Here is a 17,178-nt window from a genome sequence, read left to right as displayed (position 1 = left end):
ATCCCACGTGGAGCCGGCTTCGGAACCGGTTCCGATTGTTCCGCCGACCCAAGAAACCGGTTCCTTGAATACTTGAGTTTACGGTTCCTGCCCACCACTAGTGGCCGTGGTGGTGATGGTGTGGTGTGCTGTGGTGTGTTATATGGTGCCTGCTACCAGGTGAACTGACGTGTGCGTATGTGTGTGTGTATTGATAATGACATTATAAACAATAATAATAATAATAATAATAATAATAATAATAATAATAACAATTATTATCATTATTATTATTATTATTATTATTATTATTATTATACACGGTTTGTAAATGAAAAAACGGCAACCGAGAGGCTGAAAATATATTTTGAAGAGACACATAATAAAAGCAAAATAGTTCTACCTGGAGTGTATGCAAAACTCCAAACCTCACAACTCCAGAATTAGTTAAATGAATAGAGTTAAATTAAATATTTAGGGATTTCGTACATGAATTTGAATGTAGACTATTATGTAACAAAGTTATTACGAATTAATAAATCTGACAATAGTAGAAATGGTGCTTTTCTTGAAACGGTCCATCTTGGGAGATGCTCTGAGGTGGTGTAAGGACAAGTTTGTTTGGTTGTTGTTGTGGTGGACTGCTCGTTGTGGCAGTGGGGCGTCAGGGGATATAATGGAAGTGACGGTATCTTGAGTTGTTGAGTAGTTTCGTTGCAAGCTGCTGCAACTGTAGCTTGTGAAGGTCTGATACATGATCGTGATTGCTCTGACTGGGATGTCTGCTCCTTAGCTCCTTCTGTGCACAAGTTTAAGCAAAGATAACAGAGGGGTGTGGAACCCAGGATATAATATTATATACTTTCATATGGAGGGATAATATCGTACGTAATACCACTATGTTCGCTCGCAGGAGTAGTGGTATTGAGGAGCACCCTGACACTGGTCTTAGGGTGGTATAGTAAACATTTCTCCACTATTTGAACTATGGATATGACCTGTATGATAACTATCACTCTCAAATGATAATGATAAAAGGGACTTTTGATTGGCCAAACAGCAGTCAGCTGCGTTCCATTCTTGGGAAGGGATCTCGGCAAGTAGTTTTGCTGTAAAAATAAGCTTTTAAATTCATTATTTGTAAACTTGAGAAAATATTTCTATATCTGAGGAATTTTTTTTTTTTTTTTTTGTGTGTTCTAAGGAAATCTCACAAAACAATAATGGGAGCTCTCATAATAAAGACTACACACACACTCTCTCTCTCTCTCTCTCTCTCTCTCTCTCTCTCTCTCTCTCTGTGTGTGTGTGTGTGTGTGTTCATTATTAATTCACTTTAAGAGGTTATTTTACACATTCTTTTTCCTTTTTATCCTTTTCTCTTCGTATGTCAGCAATATACTACTGCAATCTCTACGAAATGTCATCATTACAGTACATATGCACATCAATACGCAATGAAGGCATTATTGGCGAACACTAGGTTGTCATAGATGTGTAGCAATGTTATAGATTACCGAGATAACTGTGTATTAAATGACAGAAGCACATACTGACTCACTTTGTTTCGTGGTAGTATGATAAAAGAGTGTATCTTTATTATCAGGTTCAAAACAGCGAACAACAATAAGGAAATCAAAGCTATCGATCTAACCGTGGAGCTTGTATCTAACACTAGCTGTTGTATCTTGTAATCAAGAGGAAAACATATGTATTCAGAACACGTGAGGTGTTTATTAGAGGAGGAATATCTTATAGGAAAAAAAAAAAAAGTAAGATAAAAGAAGATACTCTGAGTCGGAAAACCACTTACGTACTATCAGATAAGAAAAAAAAAAAAAAAAAAAAAAAACAAGCAACTAAGAGAAAAAAAAAAATAACATGAAGGGAAGAGAACATGTGATTAACGAAAAATGAAACAAATATTGGTCAGAAACCCTGCAAAACTCTAATACAAATAAATGACAATAACAAATATGTGACGAATGAATGAATGAAGACAATAAGAATTATGGGGTTGGAATAAACATGTATGCTACGTGTGCTGTAGCTTACCTACAAGGAAAAAAATTCTCAAAATAAATACAAGACTATGAAATAAGTGTAATGGCGGGTTCACACTTGTCAATATACCACTGAAATTGCAAGTCGTTAGTGCCTGACGACTGGAAAAACCAGTCGGAAAAACAAGACCAATATGTTGGTCTTGTTCTGTCGATTTGCGACTTTGTTTACGTTGTGACGTCACAGACAAAGATTTGAAAATGTGGTGTCCACAGATGTAAAGATGTTGGAGTTGGTGAAGGAATAAGAGCACATCTGAGGCCCCAAAAATGAATTATACAGCAAGAAAAAAAAAAAAAAAAAAAAAAACTTACCCAAATCGACGTTCGATGAGATAGCTGCCACTCTCCAAGAACTGTTTCTCTATCTGCAGGGTGTTGTTGGAAGTGAGGATTGAATATTTGTGAGGATATAATTTGGTGTTTACATGCACTTCCTGCCAACCAGCCGATATACTTCCCAATCGTTATGCGTGAACGTGTTCCGACTAGAAGGGCTCGCTCAGTCGATACTTCTAGCGACTTGCAATTTCAGTCGCATAATGACACGTGTGAACCCACCTTAACGATAAGCAATACACAGAAGTAATAAGTCCCTAAGGAAGGTTATCCAGAAAACACAAAAACAAGAAAGAGAAAGCGGGGCACACTGGTAAGAAGGTTAAGGGGGAAGAGAAAAAAAAAATATATGCGAAGAACTGTAAATATTAATGCTGCACGATGGAATTAGCTACATTATGAATAAAGAATGAATGAACAACAAAACAAGTGACACACACACACACACACACACACACACACACAGATAGAGAAAGACTTAAATGCCCAATAAAAAATTGGACAAGAAATGAATTGATAGAGTAACGATTGATAGTAAAATAAATAAATTACCTACCTAAGTACTACGGTACGGTACTCAAAAAGAAAAATGCAAGGGACATTATATAAAGCATATGAATCTATCGAACTGCATGCAAAACGAGCAAATAAAAAAAATGATAAATAAACACAAAATCTAACTACCATTAAATATAAACAAGGAAGGAGAAAAAAGAAGAAAGGGGTGAAAACTAAATTAAATAGACAAAATAACATAACATCATAAAGAAAAATAGCCATTATGAGCGAGGAACTGACCTAAAAACTGTGCTGACATTACCTAAAGAGATACAAATCAATAAGTACACAGCATAAAGCAATAGGCCAATGATAACAGACCAACGTGGGGGAGAAAAATTAAGGCAAGAGAGGAGAGGAGATAAGTAAGAGAGGAGAGAGTTGCCACTTTTGCCAGAAGTCGGCACGTCACAGAGAGGAACAGTGTCTACTGCAACGTCAGCTGGAAGTAAACAGAGGGGCGGCCCTGGCAACTTGTTCCTGTTTCGTGCTTCCCTCCACACCTCTCGCTCACTTGGCCTCACACCTGCGTTGATTAAAGGTAAAACACAAGCGCACAATATCTGGGATGACTGGGTAATGAGTTCATGTAAATGGCAGAGAAATATTAAGGAGGTTACTGGCAATGGAGAAGTGGGCGGTGAAATTTCTGTCAGATAACTGTTTTTTGTGATTATTTATGTTTGTTTGTGGTGTTCTGTCGAGTATGCCTCTTATCTCCCCCTCCTTGGTGGTGGTGTTAAACGTGTTAGTGGATTTGCGTGTAGATTGTGTACTGGTGTGCTTCAGATAAGCGTTAAATATGGTTCCCTGTTTTTATGGTGTGTGGAAGGAGTGGAAGATGTGAAGGTCGAGTGGAGCCGCGCCTCGCTGTCACCCGCCTCCACTATTACGGTAATGAGTAGCTCTGAGTGATGCAGGCCCTAGGTGTGTTGTGCACCCAGTGTTGTGGCAGTAAGCACAAAGCAGCAGCGTCCCATCAGTATCTAGGCAATATTGTCGTGTGCTAGATCTTGAGTGGCTACTTTAACACTACGGCGGTAAATGGAGAGATAACGGGATAGAGACTTTATTCTCCCCTTTCCTCTTGTTTTTAGTGCGATGTATTCGGAAAATTAATCATATTAAGGTTTTTATTTATTTATTCTATTACTTATTTGTTTTATTTCACTGTTTGGAATATTTAAAAAATTAAGTGGATGACATATCTGAAGAATCGTTATGACTAATCAATAATAATAGTAATTAATAATAATAATGATAATGATAAAAATAAGAATAATGATAGTAATAGCAATGCTAATAGTAATGGTAATAATAACAATAATAATAATAATAATAATAATAATATTATAATAACAATAATATAATAGGACCCTTATAGTCACCACTGGTTTTACTTTAAGCTACCTATTTCAATACAGAGAGAGAGAGAGAGAGAGAGAGAGAGAGAGAGAGAGAGAGAGAGAGATTGGTGCTAATAAGTAGAATATGAGGTGCCAAAAGTCAAGAACATAGTTATTTTATACCATTCCTAAATGTTACATCTCAGGAAAATATTTCTTTTTTACCTTTTGAAATTTTAGTTATATTATACTATGTAAAATAATGATTTGATTATCCATTGAAACTGTGGAAATCTTTGTCTTACCTGGTGACACATGGGAACTGACATAAGAAAAGTACTCTTGCTGATGTGGATTGCACAATTATTGTTTTGTTTTTCCTGTCACAATATTGCTTCCTCCTTCCTCTGTCCAGGGTTGTAGTACAGGATCCACCACCACAGGCACATACACCTGCACACATATCAATCTGTATTCATCCCAGTTTATTCACTCTGTATATCAAGCTAATGTGCATCTACCTCCAGGAATTGTTTGCTCTTGTTTATTATTCAATTGGGGAATCAAAGTTATGGTGAAAAATAACTAATTGCAATATTCTGTAGAAGCTTGAAACTGAACTGTTTATCTTCTAATATCCACTGTGACCATTTATTTGAACTGGAAATCAAGCTACTATGTTTCAGTAGAACCTTGGTTCATGAACATTTGTGTTCACAACACAAATTGGTTTATGAATGTATATTTTTACAATTTTTGCATTGGTTTGCGGATGGTGTTTCTGTGTATGAAGACTCAAACACCCTATAAGACACCAGTTTAGTCCCTGTGACAGATGTGTGCATACAGCTTCCTATCATGAGTTTCGGTTGATACATTGGGAAATCTCTGTTAAACATCAGAGCCTATTGCATATCACTGATTTCAAGGTCATCTGTGTAAAGGGAATGAAAAAGCAGGGAGTTTTGTGCTAATCATGACAGCATGTCTCATTGCACCCCATGTCCCAGTTTCTGGACATTTAAGAAAGACCACATCTACTGCATATAGGCTCATAAGACATGTGGCTGTTTAGAATCTCTGGATCACAGACAATGAACTCAAGCAAGGGACATGTGGAGAATTTGGAAAGCACTTGCTGTCATGAATAGTGCACAATCCTTGCTTTTACACAGACTCTTATGCTCCAATATTTCCTTCCAAGCAATGTATATTTTATGTAAGGCAAGATTTTGTGTCTCATCTTCTTGAATAATCTTTCCAGCCATCCAGAAAGGCAAAGTAAAAAGTGGTGGGCTAAATATGAAGGTGTGCAATTTAGTGAGTATGGGAGGGGATAGGATTCAGTCTAATATCATTCAAACAGCTGGGAAGGTTCCTGATCTTGAAATCACTAATAAGATATAGCTTGATGTCTGAGATACTTGTCAGTATATGGTAATCATGCACAAGTTATGATACAGTGATAGATGTGCAAGTCTGCCTGAATGAATGTGCAGAAATTCTTTGTGCATAGTTCTATATATACTTCAATAATCATTAGTATCATATGGTGTTTGTACAGTGATTCATCATACAGGCTAATGAATGTAAGAACTGTACCACCTTTTTAAGATATGCAGCTCTCCTTTGCTACTTCCAACACTCACTCACTGTATTCTTTTTTTCCTGCTCACCTTCCTTCTCTTTCCATGCTCTATTTACTTTCTTTACTGCTCTAAAGCCCATCCATTCTTCCTTATCCTTTTTTTACATTCTCTCCTCCACGATATGATCTCACTTATTACCTTCTCTCTTTCCCTCCTTCCTCAGTGACCTGTTCTTCCTTAACTTCTTTTCCTTTAATCCTCATCATCTTTCTCCAGCCTCAACCTTCCCTCCTTTTTCTTCTTACATCTCCCGTTTCTTCCTTTTATATATGGGCATTGAGTTTCTATTTTTGTTGTGTGTATGTGTGTTTGGCAGAGAGAGAGAGAGAGAGAGAGAGAGAGAGAGAGAGAGAGAGAGAGAGAGAGAGATTTCCTTTTAACTCTAGGCTTATCACTTGTTAGCCAGTTTTCTTTTTTTTTTTTTCTTTTATGGATTTCTCAAACCACATTGAAGTTTTCATAATAATAAATATTGCATACATTTCAGTCTGGGTTGAATCATTGCCACACTTATCTAGTTTTTTTTTCTTAGTGTGTGTGTGTGTGTAAGATCCTAATTTCATCCAGCAGTAACATAAAGGAAATAAACCATGCTTCTGATGTTTCTTCCCTGTGTTGCCATCCAATTTAACTTGAAGATTGGGAATCTTTTGATGACTGATCCACCTCCTTCCCAAACATTGCAGGGCTGGTTTTCGGATAGATACTTTATGGTCAGTACTCCCAAGCCCTTCCTTAGTCTGTACATTGTTCAAATTTTACTTCCTTCTCTTTCCTTTTCATACAGTGACAAGTTGATCTGAAATAAAATTAAATTTGGTTTGAGATCACATGAATTGTGTACACACACTAATGAAAGTAATGGAGAGATGAAAACATTGAAGAAAACATTATCAAGTATTAAGTGCGATTCATTTTACTTTCAGAGCAACAAAATGGCCGATGGAGGATTTGATCCGTGTGAGTGTGTGTGGAGCCACGAGATGGCCATGAGGCGACTCCTATCTCTGGTGAGTCACTGGGGACTGGGCCCTCATTACTCTCAACAGGTGGTGTGTTTCAATAGCTTGGCCAGCAAATTTACACCTGATACTGATAATTCATCTTCACTTTTGAATTATTTAGAACACCAAGCTAGCAAGAATGTTTTCTCCATATCTAACAAATTGCTTTGATATATATATATATATATATATATATATATATATATATATATATATATATATATATTGGTTGAATATACTCACCTCTTTTGAATGACAGCGGTGACACCAGTGTCACACCTGACAGCCTCCCACCACCTGTTATTTCCCTTGATTTGTGTAGTGATATGTGACATGAAAGGCTGCACTAGATAGCACTATAAAGAACTTTGTCTTTGAATACATTTATTGTTAGATTTAGCTTCAGGATCAGTAGCTCTTCATTGGCAGGTCTGATAAAAGGGATCAGACCAGTGTGTCCTGCCAAGACATCCTAAGCTAACATAGCAGGTGTTGACTTAGTGACCTTCAGCCATGGCTCCTCATCCTTGCTGTACCTCTCAACTAGCAGAGATGAACAGAGATGGTTAGGAAGGCCTTCAACCTGCAGTATACTCCTAGAGCTTGAATATAGTCATGGTGGTTACATGAGTTTTGAATCTGCAAATGTTGTTCACCCGTGTATAGGCTGTCATTAAGTTATGAATATCGGTAACTTCTATTAACTTTCCTTTATCAAGTTCTCTTGTAATTCAAAATTCTAGAAATTAATTTCTCAAAGTAGTATTGTTTATGAATACAGCACATAATGAAGTCTCAGATAACATATTGTTTTAGTGTGGATGGTTGAGGGTCATGTGGCAGTGATAGCAGAGGACATCTGTACTCAGTGTTGGTCTCTTTGTACTATTTGTTGTACAGCTTTTTTTTTTTTTTTTTTTTTTTTTCCAACTTTTTGCGATTCATATTTTAGGAGTAAGACACAGCTTGTTATATCTCATTCTTCTCCCACACAGTTCTATTGTTGTTTGATATGGTGCAAAGATAGAACAAATGTAGTTGGTGTAAGAGTTGATATGATAATGTTTAACTTTAATAGTTGTGAGACAGTCCATTAAGAATGTAAAGAAGCCAAAAACTGTTGAAAAGTATAAACTATAGTGAGGTAGAGATGCAGCAGCATTATGAAAAGAATGTCAAACAAGAATAAAATAAAAAAGCAGACTTGGGATTAAGAATGAGTGAATCATTGTGAGGGGACAGATCACACTGTCAAGACTTGTAGAGAAGACTGGTATGGCTAAGTGTGCTATTTTAAGGTAGAAGACAGAGTGGCAGTAAGGAGCCCACCAGGATGGCAGGGAATGAAGATAGAGCAGTAATACTTGACCACACAGCTTGATGAGCTCTCACTAGGCAGCAAATTGTGACAATTTACACTACTTGGTAGCCAGGTGATCATGACTGTTACTTGCTAAAAAGTTGCAAATGGCAATGTTTTTGCAACACTTTGCAGGGCACCTGCCATGTACTGTATAGCAGTTATTTTGTGTTATGGTTGTGTATTTGTGAGCCTTATGGTGTGCCCACAGTCTGAGTGTTTTAGGTGTCTCTTTGCTCACCATTGTCCACTTCAAGTCATTTACAAGAAATTCCCTTCCATAATTACATAATTACTTCCTTTTGTTATGGAAACCTTATATGTATACTTTTCATGGGTTGAGGATGCATATATACTTTTATTTACCCATGTGTTCATACCTGTGATTTTACTTGCAGCTGCGGCAATCCCAGAGTTACTGCACAGATAATGAGTGCTTCTCAGAGTGTGAGTAAAGCAGCAGTGAACAGTAGTGCAAGTGCTGGATGTGAATGAGATGTTTTTTTTTTTTATTTGCACCAAGAGTTACTTTTATACATATTATAGAGAGGAAAAGTGGTTTTATCTTGTGTTTCTACAGAACAGTTTTTCATGTAATGTGAGATAATGACACTTGTTTCTGGTATATGAAAGTTCTGTATTTCTTTTAGATTAAAAAAAATGGAAGCCTTGATGAGGTAGCAGACACACAGGTCTGGCATGACAGCCAGATAGAGGTGTGTGAAAATGTGACATGAAGTAATATGGCTTGTTCTTGAGGAAAAGATGGTAATGGTACTTCATCTTTGTTTCAGTGCCAGGGCCAAGTTCTTCCATCACAACAGGTGGTATGGAGAACACCACACTGCTGGCTGTTATGTGGACCTTCTTGGCTTTTGTTCTGTTCCTCATGAGACCCAGCTCCCTGCGCTCTGACCCCAATGCCAAGCCTGCAAACAGTAACCAGGTGAGTGATTGCTTTCTTCCCTGGTTTTGTGTGAAGGAATCCTACTCAACACTACTTCATTCCATTACAGCATGATGCTTTACAAAATTCAGGAAACAAATAATTACTTGTTTTTGTACAAATTTTTTTACATAAAATTTGATGAGAAATTTATACTCTATATATATTTAAGCTATTTAATATTAGCAATATCAGTATCTTTATTAAAAACATTAAACATTCAAAGTTAAGAACAGGAAAGTCATGTAAAAATATTTCAATAAGATATGTCTTTTTTTTGTAACATTGCAATACACAAAGGCTTGTTGCCTGAATATTTATCAATTCCTACATATTTTGCAAGTCTATTTATCTTGTAATGACATGATCTAACCATGACATGTCACTAGACCATTGTTGCTGCTTTCCATTTAGCAGCACATGGCTTGCTGCCTGGAGAATATTTTATATTTCATCAGTCCATTTTTCTCCCTCATCTCAGGACGATGGTGCTCCCCCCTCCCCTCCGACAGCCAACTAACACCTGCGCTCACTTGGCTCCGGATTCACCCTCAACCCTAAGTGACCTTCGTTCCACATGTGTCTCTTACACTTTCCAGATACATTGACACCTGACTATCACAAGAATACAACACATTTTTGTTACTCCTAAATTACCATACTTCTGTCTCTCCCAAGGTTCCCTAAGTATATGGAACACAAAACAACTAAGAAAAAACTATTCCTGCAATGTCATGTCATGTGACTCAGGATCCACTGTGACCGTGGCAATTTCTAACACTGGCAAGGTTGTGATGTTGCAGGTTCTCTCATCCACACGTGTACAATGTTAAGAATGCTTCAAATGCCCTTAATTCCAAAGCTTTACTAAGATTTCAGAAAGATTCAACAGATTTGGTGACAGATCAAAAGAACTGTCCCAAGTACTTATGTCTTTCCGGTGAATAATTACAGTGGCATTAAGCACTGGGCCTGCCAAGCAGCCTTCCCAAGGTGCCACACTGCCATTCGGTGTTTAGTCACCACATAACTTTTAAAATATTAACTATGTATTTATTACAGCATTGTTACAATCTCAATACTTTATATATTTTCATTATACTGATAGTTTATCTACTTGGTAATATTAATCAGAAAAATTACTTTGTAATATTGATCAGCAAGATCTAATCTATATTTATATGCATAGCAGAATATGCAAATGCATACCTCTAGTCTACCTACCCTAGAGATAACTTGACTGGTTACCAGAGTGTTGGTAAAAAATATCAAAATTTGAACAGCCCCTGTTTTAAAAGAATAAGATGATTTATACTATCCATTAGAGAGAGAACAGTCCATAATCAACAGCCAAGCAGAAGACACAAGACCTCCACTTTGACCTCTCATCTTCATCATTTACTGAAATGGCAACACTGCTGTAGACCTTACAAAGGCTTGAATCCTCCTGACACATTATCTTTTCTTCCTCCCTCACATTAAAGTAAATTTATTTGTGTGTGTGATGGGAATCTGTCTTAAAGCAATGGGAGCATCACAACGTTGATATGTTAAAGGTTGATATGTTATTATAAGTTTGATATTGTTTGGGTTGTTAGGAATTCCTTGGAGTATAATGTGAGGTGTTTCCAAAGTATAGGTTTTGCATTTGAGGTCTGATAACAATGATATTTTCTGGTGTCTTTGCAATGGTTCACTAGACTAGAATGGATCTGCTGATTCCAGGGCATGCTGTGAGAATGAGACAAACTTAACTTTTGCAGTGCTGTTCTGAGTTGCTGATTGTTATCTGATGCAGGTGAGCAGTGACTCCAAAGTATAAGCTGATTCAGCATATATGAGAGGAGCTGCTGTGCTGCCTGAGTGACACTCAATGGCTGTCCAGTGTTTCATGTTGCAAAGTTTTTTTTTTTTTTTTTTTTTTAAGTTAACTTTTGGGGACTGTGCATTATAATAATGAATGATATAAATTAGAAAAAAAAAATATATGTATTCTTAGCACCATGAAATATTTAATATCGGGGTAAAATGTAACAACAGAAACAAACATTAAAAATAGTTCAACCCCATTTGAAAAAAATATACATAAAAAATATCAGTAATTGTTTACTGTGTTCATGTCAATACTCTTCTGTCATAAAGTAAATTTTAGTTTTGCATTAATGTTTAAACATTTCTAGAGGACACTTTGTGCACATTAGTTACAGATTCATTTTTTTTTTTACCTACTTCCTACACCACTCCCAATTGTGTGTTATCTAGGGAAGGTTTGTTATTGTATGGAACTTTCACTTTGCACAAATAAACATGAATAACATACTTGTCTTTCATTATCTATTAGTGTGGAAAGGTTTTTCAGCTTCCTCTCTATGGAAGTCCTGAGTTCAGAGACTAATCATCTTATAAATGTAGCATACTAATGACTGCCCAATTCTGATTTCATGAAAACCATACTATTGCCTCTGGTTCTGTATCAGTATCCTTATACTGTGTGAGGCATTGTGTGGAGCAATGTGCTGGTGATGTCAAAATATTTAGAAGTTGGGGCTACATAGCATTACTTTCAGCCACCCCCTTTCATTCTAACATGTTGCTTAGGGTAAAACTTCACTTGCAATGAAGATGAAGGTCTTGTGATAAAAACTGAATTATTTGGCTGTCTGGCTATAATCCAGATTTCATCCTGATATATATAATGGAAATGACGCCATAGATGGTGGCATAAAAATGTACTCACTTCACCACACTGTATGAATGCACACATGCACATCTGTACAGTGTTCAGGTCTGTGGATGTGCTGACCACAGCCACACTTGACCCAGGGAAGCAGTGAGCAGGAAGGGTTGGGAAGGGTGTGGGTTCAGGGAGTGGACCACTGTACTGCCTCGATGCTCTAGTCTGTCAAAGAAATGCTGGTTTTCATCTGGTTTACCAAAATAAGTTAGCACAACAGAGTGAAGTGATTAGATGACTTATTTGTTACATTAAGAGAGAGTTTCCATAAATTTATGTCCCAAACTCTTTCTTAATGTAACAGTACACTAATCACACACTCAGAAAATAAGGATTTGCAGATGCCAATTTGCTTGTAGTAGTGATCAACTATCATGTGATAAAAAAGAAAATATTTAATGTTTTATCTATTCTCTCTCTCTCTCTCTCTCTCAATATATATATATATATATATATATATATATATATATATATATATATATATATATATATATATATATATATATATATATATATATAATGAGGTGGGATTAAACTGTACTATTAGTGGAAAAATATTACTGTTAAATCAGAATTAAATCTTGAATATAAAACTGTGGGTCAGAAATATTCTTCAAGAAATGGAGTACCTGTGACACACAGCTAAATTTATCAGGATGAAATTAGTGACCTCTTTTGGCCAATTAACAAAAAAACTTCCATTTTGTATGAATTGCCTCCATAGTGAAGGTGAGTTGTACATCTAAGGGAGTGTTTCATGCATGCTACTTTCACCTTAAAAAAATGAACTACAAATTATAATGAATGAGATATTGCTGTCTAAAATCAAACAAACAGATTATATGAAAGTGTTCTATTAATAAATGAACAACAGAGAAGAGGTATCTTTTGAGGCATGACTGCCTCATATTGGCAATTATTATTGCATGTCTATTTCGTCCCTGTAATACCAATAAAAAGTATTATAAATGATATTTTGCTGTGTAAATTAAAATATATGTGCATCTGATATATTTTTTTATGAAAACTGGAAAAATTGAGCTAGTTTTGTAACTTTTATCTATCACTATCTCATTTCATGTAAAATTTTGTATGCTACACCACTGTCACAACTTGAATGCTACATCACCTCCTAGCCATGTTGCCTTAAAACCAGTATCACAATAATAATGTTGAATAAAACCTAAATATATCTTCAAATATCACATACATCTGCCTAATATTAATATTCAACACCTTAGTAACAGGATCACACTACATTTAAGTTTACGAAACAATATAAGCATATGAATATGCTGCCAAAAATTTGGGTATCATGGGACAGGGACTTTAGTAATGCTATCAAAGAATCTCTCTGTCAACAAAGAGCTTTTTGCTGACCATCTGGAGGACTGTTTCATAAAATGCAAAGGTGAAATATTCATGTAGGATGGTGCAATGACTCACACTGCCAAACTAATTAATAACTGGTTAGAGTGGGTTGACGCTGACTACATCAAAGACTGGCTAGGTAACAGTCTGGATTTTAATCCAATTGAGATCAGCTGTAGCTTGATGGAACGCCAATTACGAGGCCGTGATGTCTCCACAGTGGATAGGCTCATCACCCATATCCATGACATCTGGGGAAACCAGACACCTTCCCTCCTACAAAACCTAGCTTTATCTGTTCTGAACCATCTTCAGAGCTGCCTTACGAAGAAAGGCAATGCAATACAGTACTATTTGAGTAAAGATAAGTAACATAAAATATGGATATATTAAATATTTTTCAAAGGGTATGAAACAAAAACTATACTGCGTCATCACTTTCGATGCTGACTATATATATATATATATATATATATATATATATATATATATATATATATATATATATATATATATATATATTACTAGAAAAACTGAATGGTGGAATGATCAGATGAAAAGAGTAAAGTCTGAATGTGGCTGCTAAATTTCTAAGAAAGCTCCATGAAAAGTTGGAATTATGTTGTGTAAAGGAACCTTGTTATCTTCTCACATGCAAGGAGATTTAGAGAGCATACAGCTTGGCAAGCTACCATGAGATGAACAGGCATACTGCCTTTCAAAATTATGAGATTACTGATGATAATGAAAAACACCTCTCACTTTTTGGTGTTGAGATAAAAGTGTTGCTTTACTTACTTATTGGTGAGAGTGGACTGCACAAGGTCCCAGCAGTAGACACAACCATCCTCAGAGCCTGACATTACGTGGGTGTCAGAGGGTGTGAAGCAACTCTCCACCTGAAAAGCATGTATTACATGAACTTATGTATGAAGATGCTGACACCTGTGACATGGTATATACAACAGAATGCTGTGTTGAGTCATGTACACTTGATGAAAACTGTGGTTATTAAAAAATCTAATTAAAAACTAGGATTCTTATAATTTAAAGCAAGTATATCATTCATATTACTCACTGAACAAGTTCTGACTGAAAAGAAAATACCAAGTACTTAAAAAATTTTTCAGTCACATCAGCAAACCTTCATGGCATGCCGTGCCACAAACCAACATGCTGTCCTCAGCATTGCATGTCACACATGGTTGAACTGATCTCAAGCTCCATCTACTTTGGAAGTATATTTCACACAACATTATTCTTTCACTTAACACTTAAAAACAGTTTTTACATATAAAGGAGGCTAAAAAAAAAAAAAAGAAAAAAAAAAAAAATTGCTGCAATACCTTCTCCCCCACTCTACCTCCAGAAAATGGAGTAGGTAAGAATTCCAGTCTTGATGGCTAATACCAAGATTATTCTGACAGATCTTTGGTTATGACTGCCAGACAAGTCAGCTCATCAAATGTTACAACTTTTCATTAAAAGAGATCTAATGATTTTTTTATTGTTACCTTATAGTCTTTGCTGTTGTGGCCTGAGTACTGGGCAAGGAGCTCTCCCGTCTCTCGGTCCATGAGTCTCAGGGAGGAGCCAAGGCTGGAGGTCAGAATGCACTGGCTGTCCCCACTGAGGGAGGCACACGTCACACTCTCTAGAATATTGTGATAAATATCAAGAGCAAACCTGTTTACAATAATTACTCTGGTGTATAACACAATCTAATATCCTACCCAGAAGTAGAGGATGGTACTTATTAATCAACACACTGTAGATCTAATTGTCATGTTAATGCTGTCAGCAGTCTTATGATGCAATGATGACTTGAATATTTCCTTACTAACAGATTTTTAACAGATTTTCTGTATCTCTTAGACTTTTAGATGAACTCAAGGCAGAATAATAAGCAATAATGTTTGAGATGCTTGATGTCCAAACAACAGTCCATACCACCAATGCAGTTTGAGGTGAGCTGACCATTGCGAAGGTCATACACTCTGGTGTAGCCATCCAGAGACGCCGTCAAGATCAGGTGGGATGAAATGCTCACTGTCATCACAGAGTCCTTGGCTTCATCTAAGTCCTGAAATAGCAGCAAAACATATTAGCACCTAAAATGAAAAAAGAAATAAAAATAAAGAGAAAAATACAACATTGCTTTTAATATTTCTTTCCATTATTGATAATGGCTGGTCTCTCTATATTCTTTCCCTTTATTATCCCTTGTACCCAAGGTTGATGCTGGAATGGGGTCTTCTTCAAATTTGTCCACTGTTTCCTATTCTCCAGGTGTTGATAAAGTTTCAAAGCAACTCTTGAAAGCAGCATCAGATATAGATATGTAGTACGTACTGTATAGCTGGAAAAAAATAAGAAACAAAGCAACAAAACAAGAACATAGACAAACAACAAAGCTGTTTGTTCTTAGTCTCCACCAAGGCCACTCACCTGAATGGGGTCATTCCTGCGGCTGCGCAAGTCCCATACCTTGACCTTGCCATCCATGGAACCAGACAGTATGACTGTCGACTCCTCATTGAAGCATACACAATTCACCCTCGCTGCATGACCTCGAAACTTGCGCAGTGACTCTCCAGTGCTCACGTTCCACATCATTACTGATTTATCCAGACCGCACGACCCAATGAGTCTGGAAGGAAGTACAAATGAACACAAAATTCTACAGTGTGAGAAAATCTTAGGTTTTTAAAGCCGTCCAGAAGCTCAATGGAAAATATTATTGAAAACATACTTCATAATAACTCTCATGACCTTAAAGAAAATAATATAATCCAGAAGGTAAAGACCGACATAGCTACACTAACCCTGCATTTCAGAGGAATGACAATACTTACGAGTTGTCACAGGAACCCCTAGCGTCCAGGACCTCGTATCCATGGCCAGCATAGGTGTGTAGGAGGGTTCCTTTGTGAGGGTTCCATAGCTTGACTGATTTATCAGAACCACAGGTTAGACAGTAGCCCCCATCCACTGAAACATACAGAATAATGAAACATAGAATACAGCAGCATGAAATGTGCAGCCCATGATTGTATCAGAACCACTTAGACAAGCAGACTCCTGATCTGCCAGACATCATTCACAAGACACTCACCATTGAACCTGACAGCCCTCACCGCTCCTTGCTTGCACTCCAGTACACGCACCAGATGGGTTGGTGGACCCTCCCCAGATGACATCTTCACCTACAAGGTGGTCAGCCTGGAAATGAATGACACAGCCTATAAGTATAATCATGGTATGCATGTTCCTGTCAGGATTGTAGTACATCATTCTTTATCATTTTAATTATTTTACAAAAGTAAATAGTTAAATAAAACAGTAATCCACATTGAATACAAACAATTTAAGACATACACTTTACGCAATTGAAGCGGGGATTAGTATGAATTTCAAAGTGGAGTTTCAGGTTTGAACAACAATCCTCATCCGCAATAACAAGATGAAAAATAACAAATATATTTCACCACGCAGAGAAAATACGCTCAACACTTCATGACATTTTTATCTCACCTTTTTTCCTTTCTCATCTGTTACATAATACTCCTTGCATCACCTTAGGATCTCGTCTCCCTAAGTTCCTCGTCAATGGGTCAGCTTCAGTGTTCCCTCAAGCTCTTCTTCGTCAGCTGGCGGTGTTTGTTTTCATCCTTTTCGTTCTCACCGCTATAACGTTTCGGCTATTTCGCTTCAAGAGTAAAATAAACTTAATATTTTTTAATTAACTTAGTTTGAAATCTGTCATACAATATTCCTCAATGATTTTCAGTTGATAGTTACCAATTGTTTTGCGTATTTCAATCCAAAG

The 17,178-nt window shown here is 36.7% G+C and overlaps 2 protein-coding genes across 5 annotated transcripts; one reads left to right on the top strand and one right to left on the bottom strand.

Annotated features, from left to right (window-relative positions):
• The first annotated feature begins 3,338 nt into the window (after positions 1–3,338).
• Positions 3,339–11,561, top strand: LOC123507243 (small integral membrane protein 14-like). Of its 3 annotated transcripts, XM_045259993.1 has the most exons (6): positions 3,347–3,480; positions 3,772–3,833; positions 6,861–6,944; positions 8,697–8,745; positions 9,093–9,244; positions 9,726–11,561. In XM_045259993.1, the coding sequence occupies exons 3-6, from the start codon at positions 6,870–6,872 to the stop codon at positions 9,762–9,764; spliced, it is 315 nt and encodes a 104-aa protein (XP_045115928.1). In that variant the 5' UTR covers positions 3,347–3,480; positions 3,772–3,833; positions 6,861–6,869; the 3' UTR covers positions 9,765–11,561. The 3 variants fall into 3 exon arrangements, with proteins under 3 accessions (XP_045115929.1, XP_045115928.1, XP_045115927.1); XM_045259994.1 differs by lacking the exon at positions 3,772–3,833 and having other exon boundaries at positions 3,339–3,480; XM_045259992.1 differs by lacking the exons at positions 3,347–3,480; positions 3,772–3,833 and having other exon boundaries at positions 9,726–9,805; positions 11,008–11,561.
• LOC123507242 (WD repeat domain-containing protein 83-like) lies at positions 8,787–17,042 on the bottom strand. 2 transcript variants are annotated; one of them, XM_045259991.1, is made up of 9 exons: positions 16,927–17,042; positions 16,465–16,571; positions 16,205–16,340; positions 15,798–15,999; positions 15,300–15,432; positions 14,864–15,003; positions 14,148–14,248; positions 11,982–12,143; positions 8,787–9,227 (listed from the first exon to the last, which is right to left on the bottom strand). In XM_045259991.1, exons 2-8 carry the CDS (start codon positions 16,547–16,549, stop codon positions 12,026–12,028), a joined length of 915 nt encoding a protein of 304 aa, XP_045115926.1. In that variant the 5' UTR covers positions 16,550–16,571; positions 16,927–17,042; the 3' UTR covers positions 8,787–9,227; positions 11,982–12,025. The 2 variants fall into 2 exon arrangements, with proteins under 2 accessions (XP_045115926.1, XP_045115925.1); XM_045259990.1 differs by having other exon boundaries at positions 16,884–17,039.
• Between the last annotated feature and the right edge of the window lie 136 nt (positions 17,043–17,178).

The sequence above is a fragment of the Portunus trituberculatus genome, chromosome 21, assembly GCF_017591435.1.
Source record: "Portunus trituberculatus isolate SZX2019 chromosome 21, ASM1759143v1, whole genome shotgun sequence".
Classification (NCBI taxonomy): domain Eukaryota; kingdom Metazoa; phylum Arthropoda; class Malacostraca; order Decapoda; family Portunidae; genus Portunus; species Portunus trituberculatus.
The sequence above is the reverse complement of the archived record's forward strand: the minus strand, read 5'-3'. Positions and strand labels throughout refer to the sequence as shown.

Coding starts and splice junctions, on each gene's coding strand:
- LOC123507242 (XM_045259991.1), bottom strand. CDS start 16,549: ATGTCATCTGGGGAGGGTCCACCAACCCATCTGGTGCGTGTACTGGAG. Junction 16,341..16,464: donor GAGGGCTGTCAGGTTCAATG/GTGAGTGTCTTG, acceptor TGTATGTTTCAG/TGGATGGGGGCTACTGTCTA. Junction 15,004..15,299: donor CACCTCAAACTGCATTGGTG/GTATGGACTGTT, acceptor ACAATATTCTAG/AGAGTGTGACGTGTGCCTCC.
- LOC123507243 (XM_045259994.1), top strand. CDS start 6,870: ATGGCCGATGGAGGATTTGATCCGTGTGAGTGTGTGTGGAGCCACGAG. Junction 8,746..9,092: donor TAATGAGTGCTTCTCAGAGT/GTGAGTAAAGCA, acceptor TCTTTGTTTCAG/TGCCAGGGCCAAGTTCTTCC. Junction 9,245..9,725: donor AGCCTGCAAACAGTAACCAG/GTGAGTGATTGC, acceptor CCCTCATCTCAG/GACGATGGTGCTCCCCCCTC.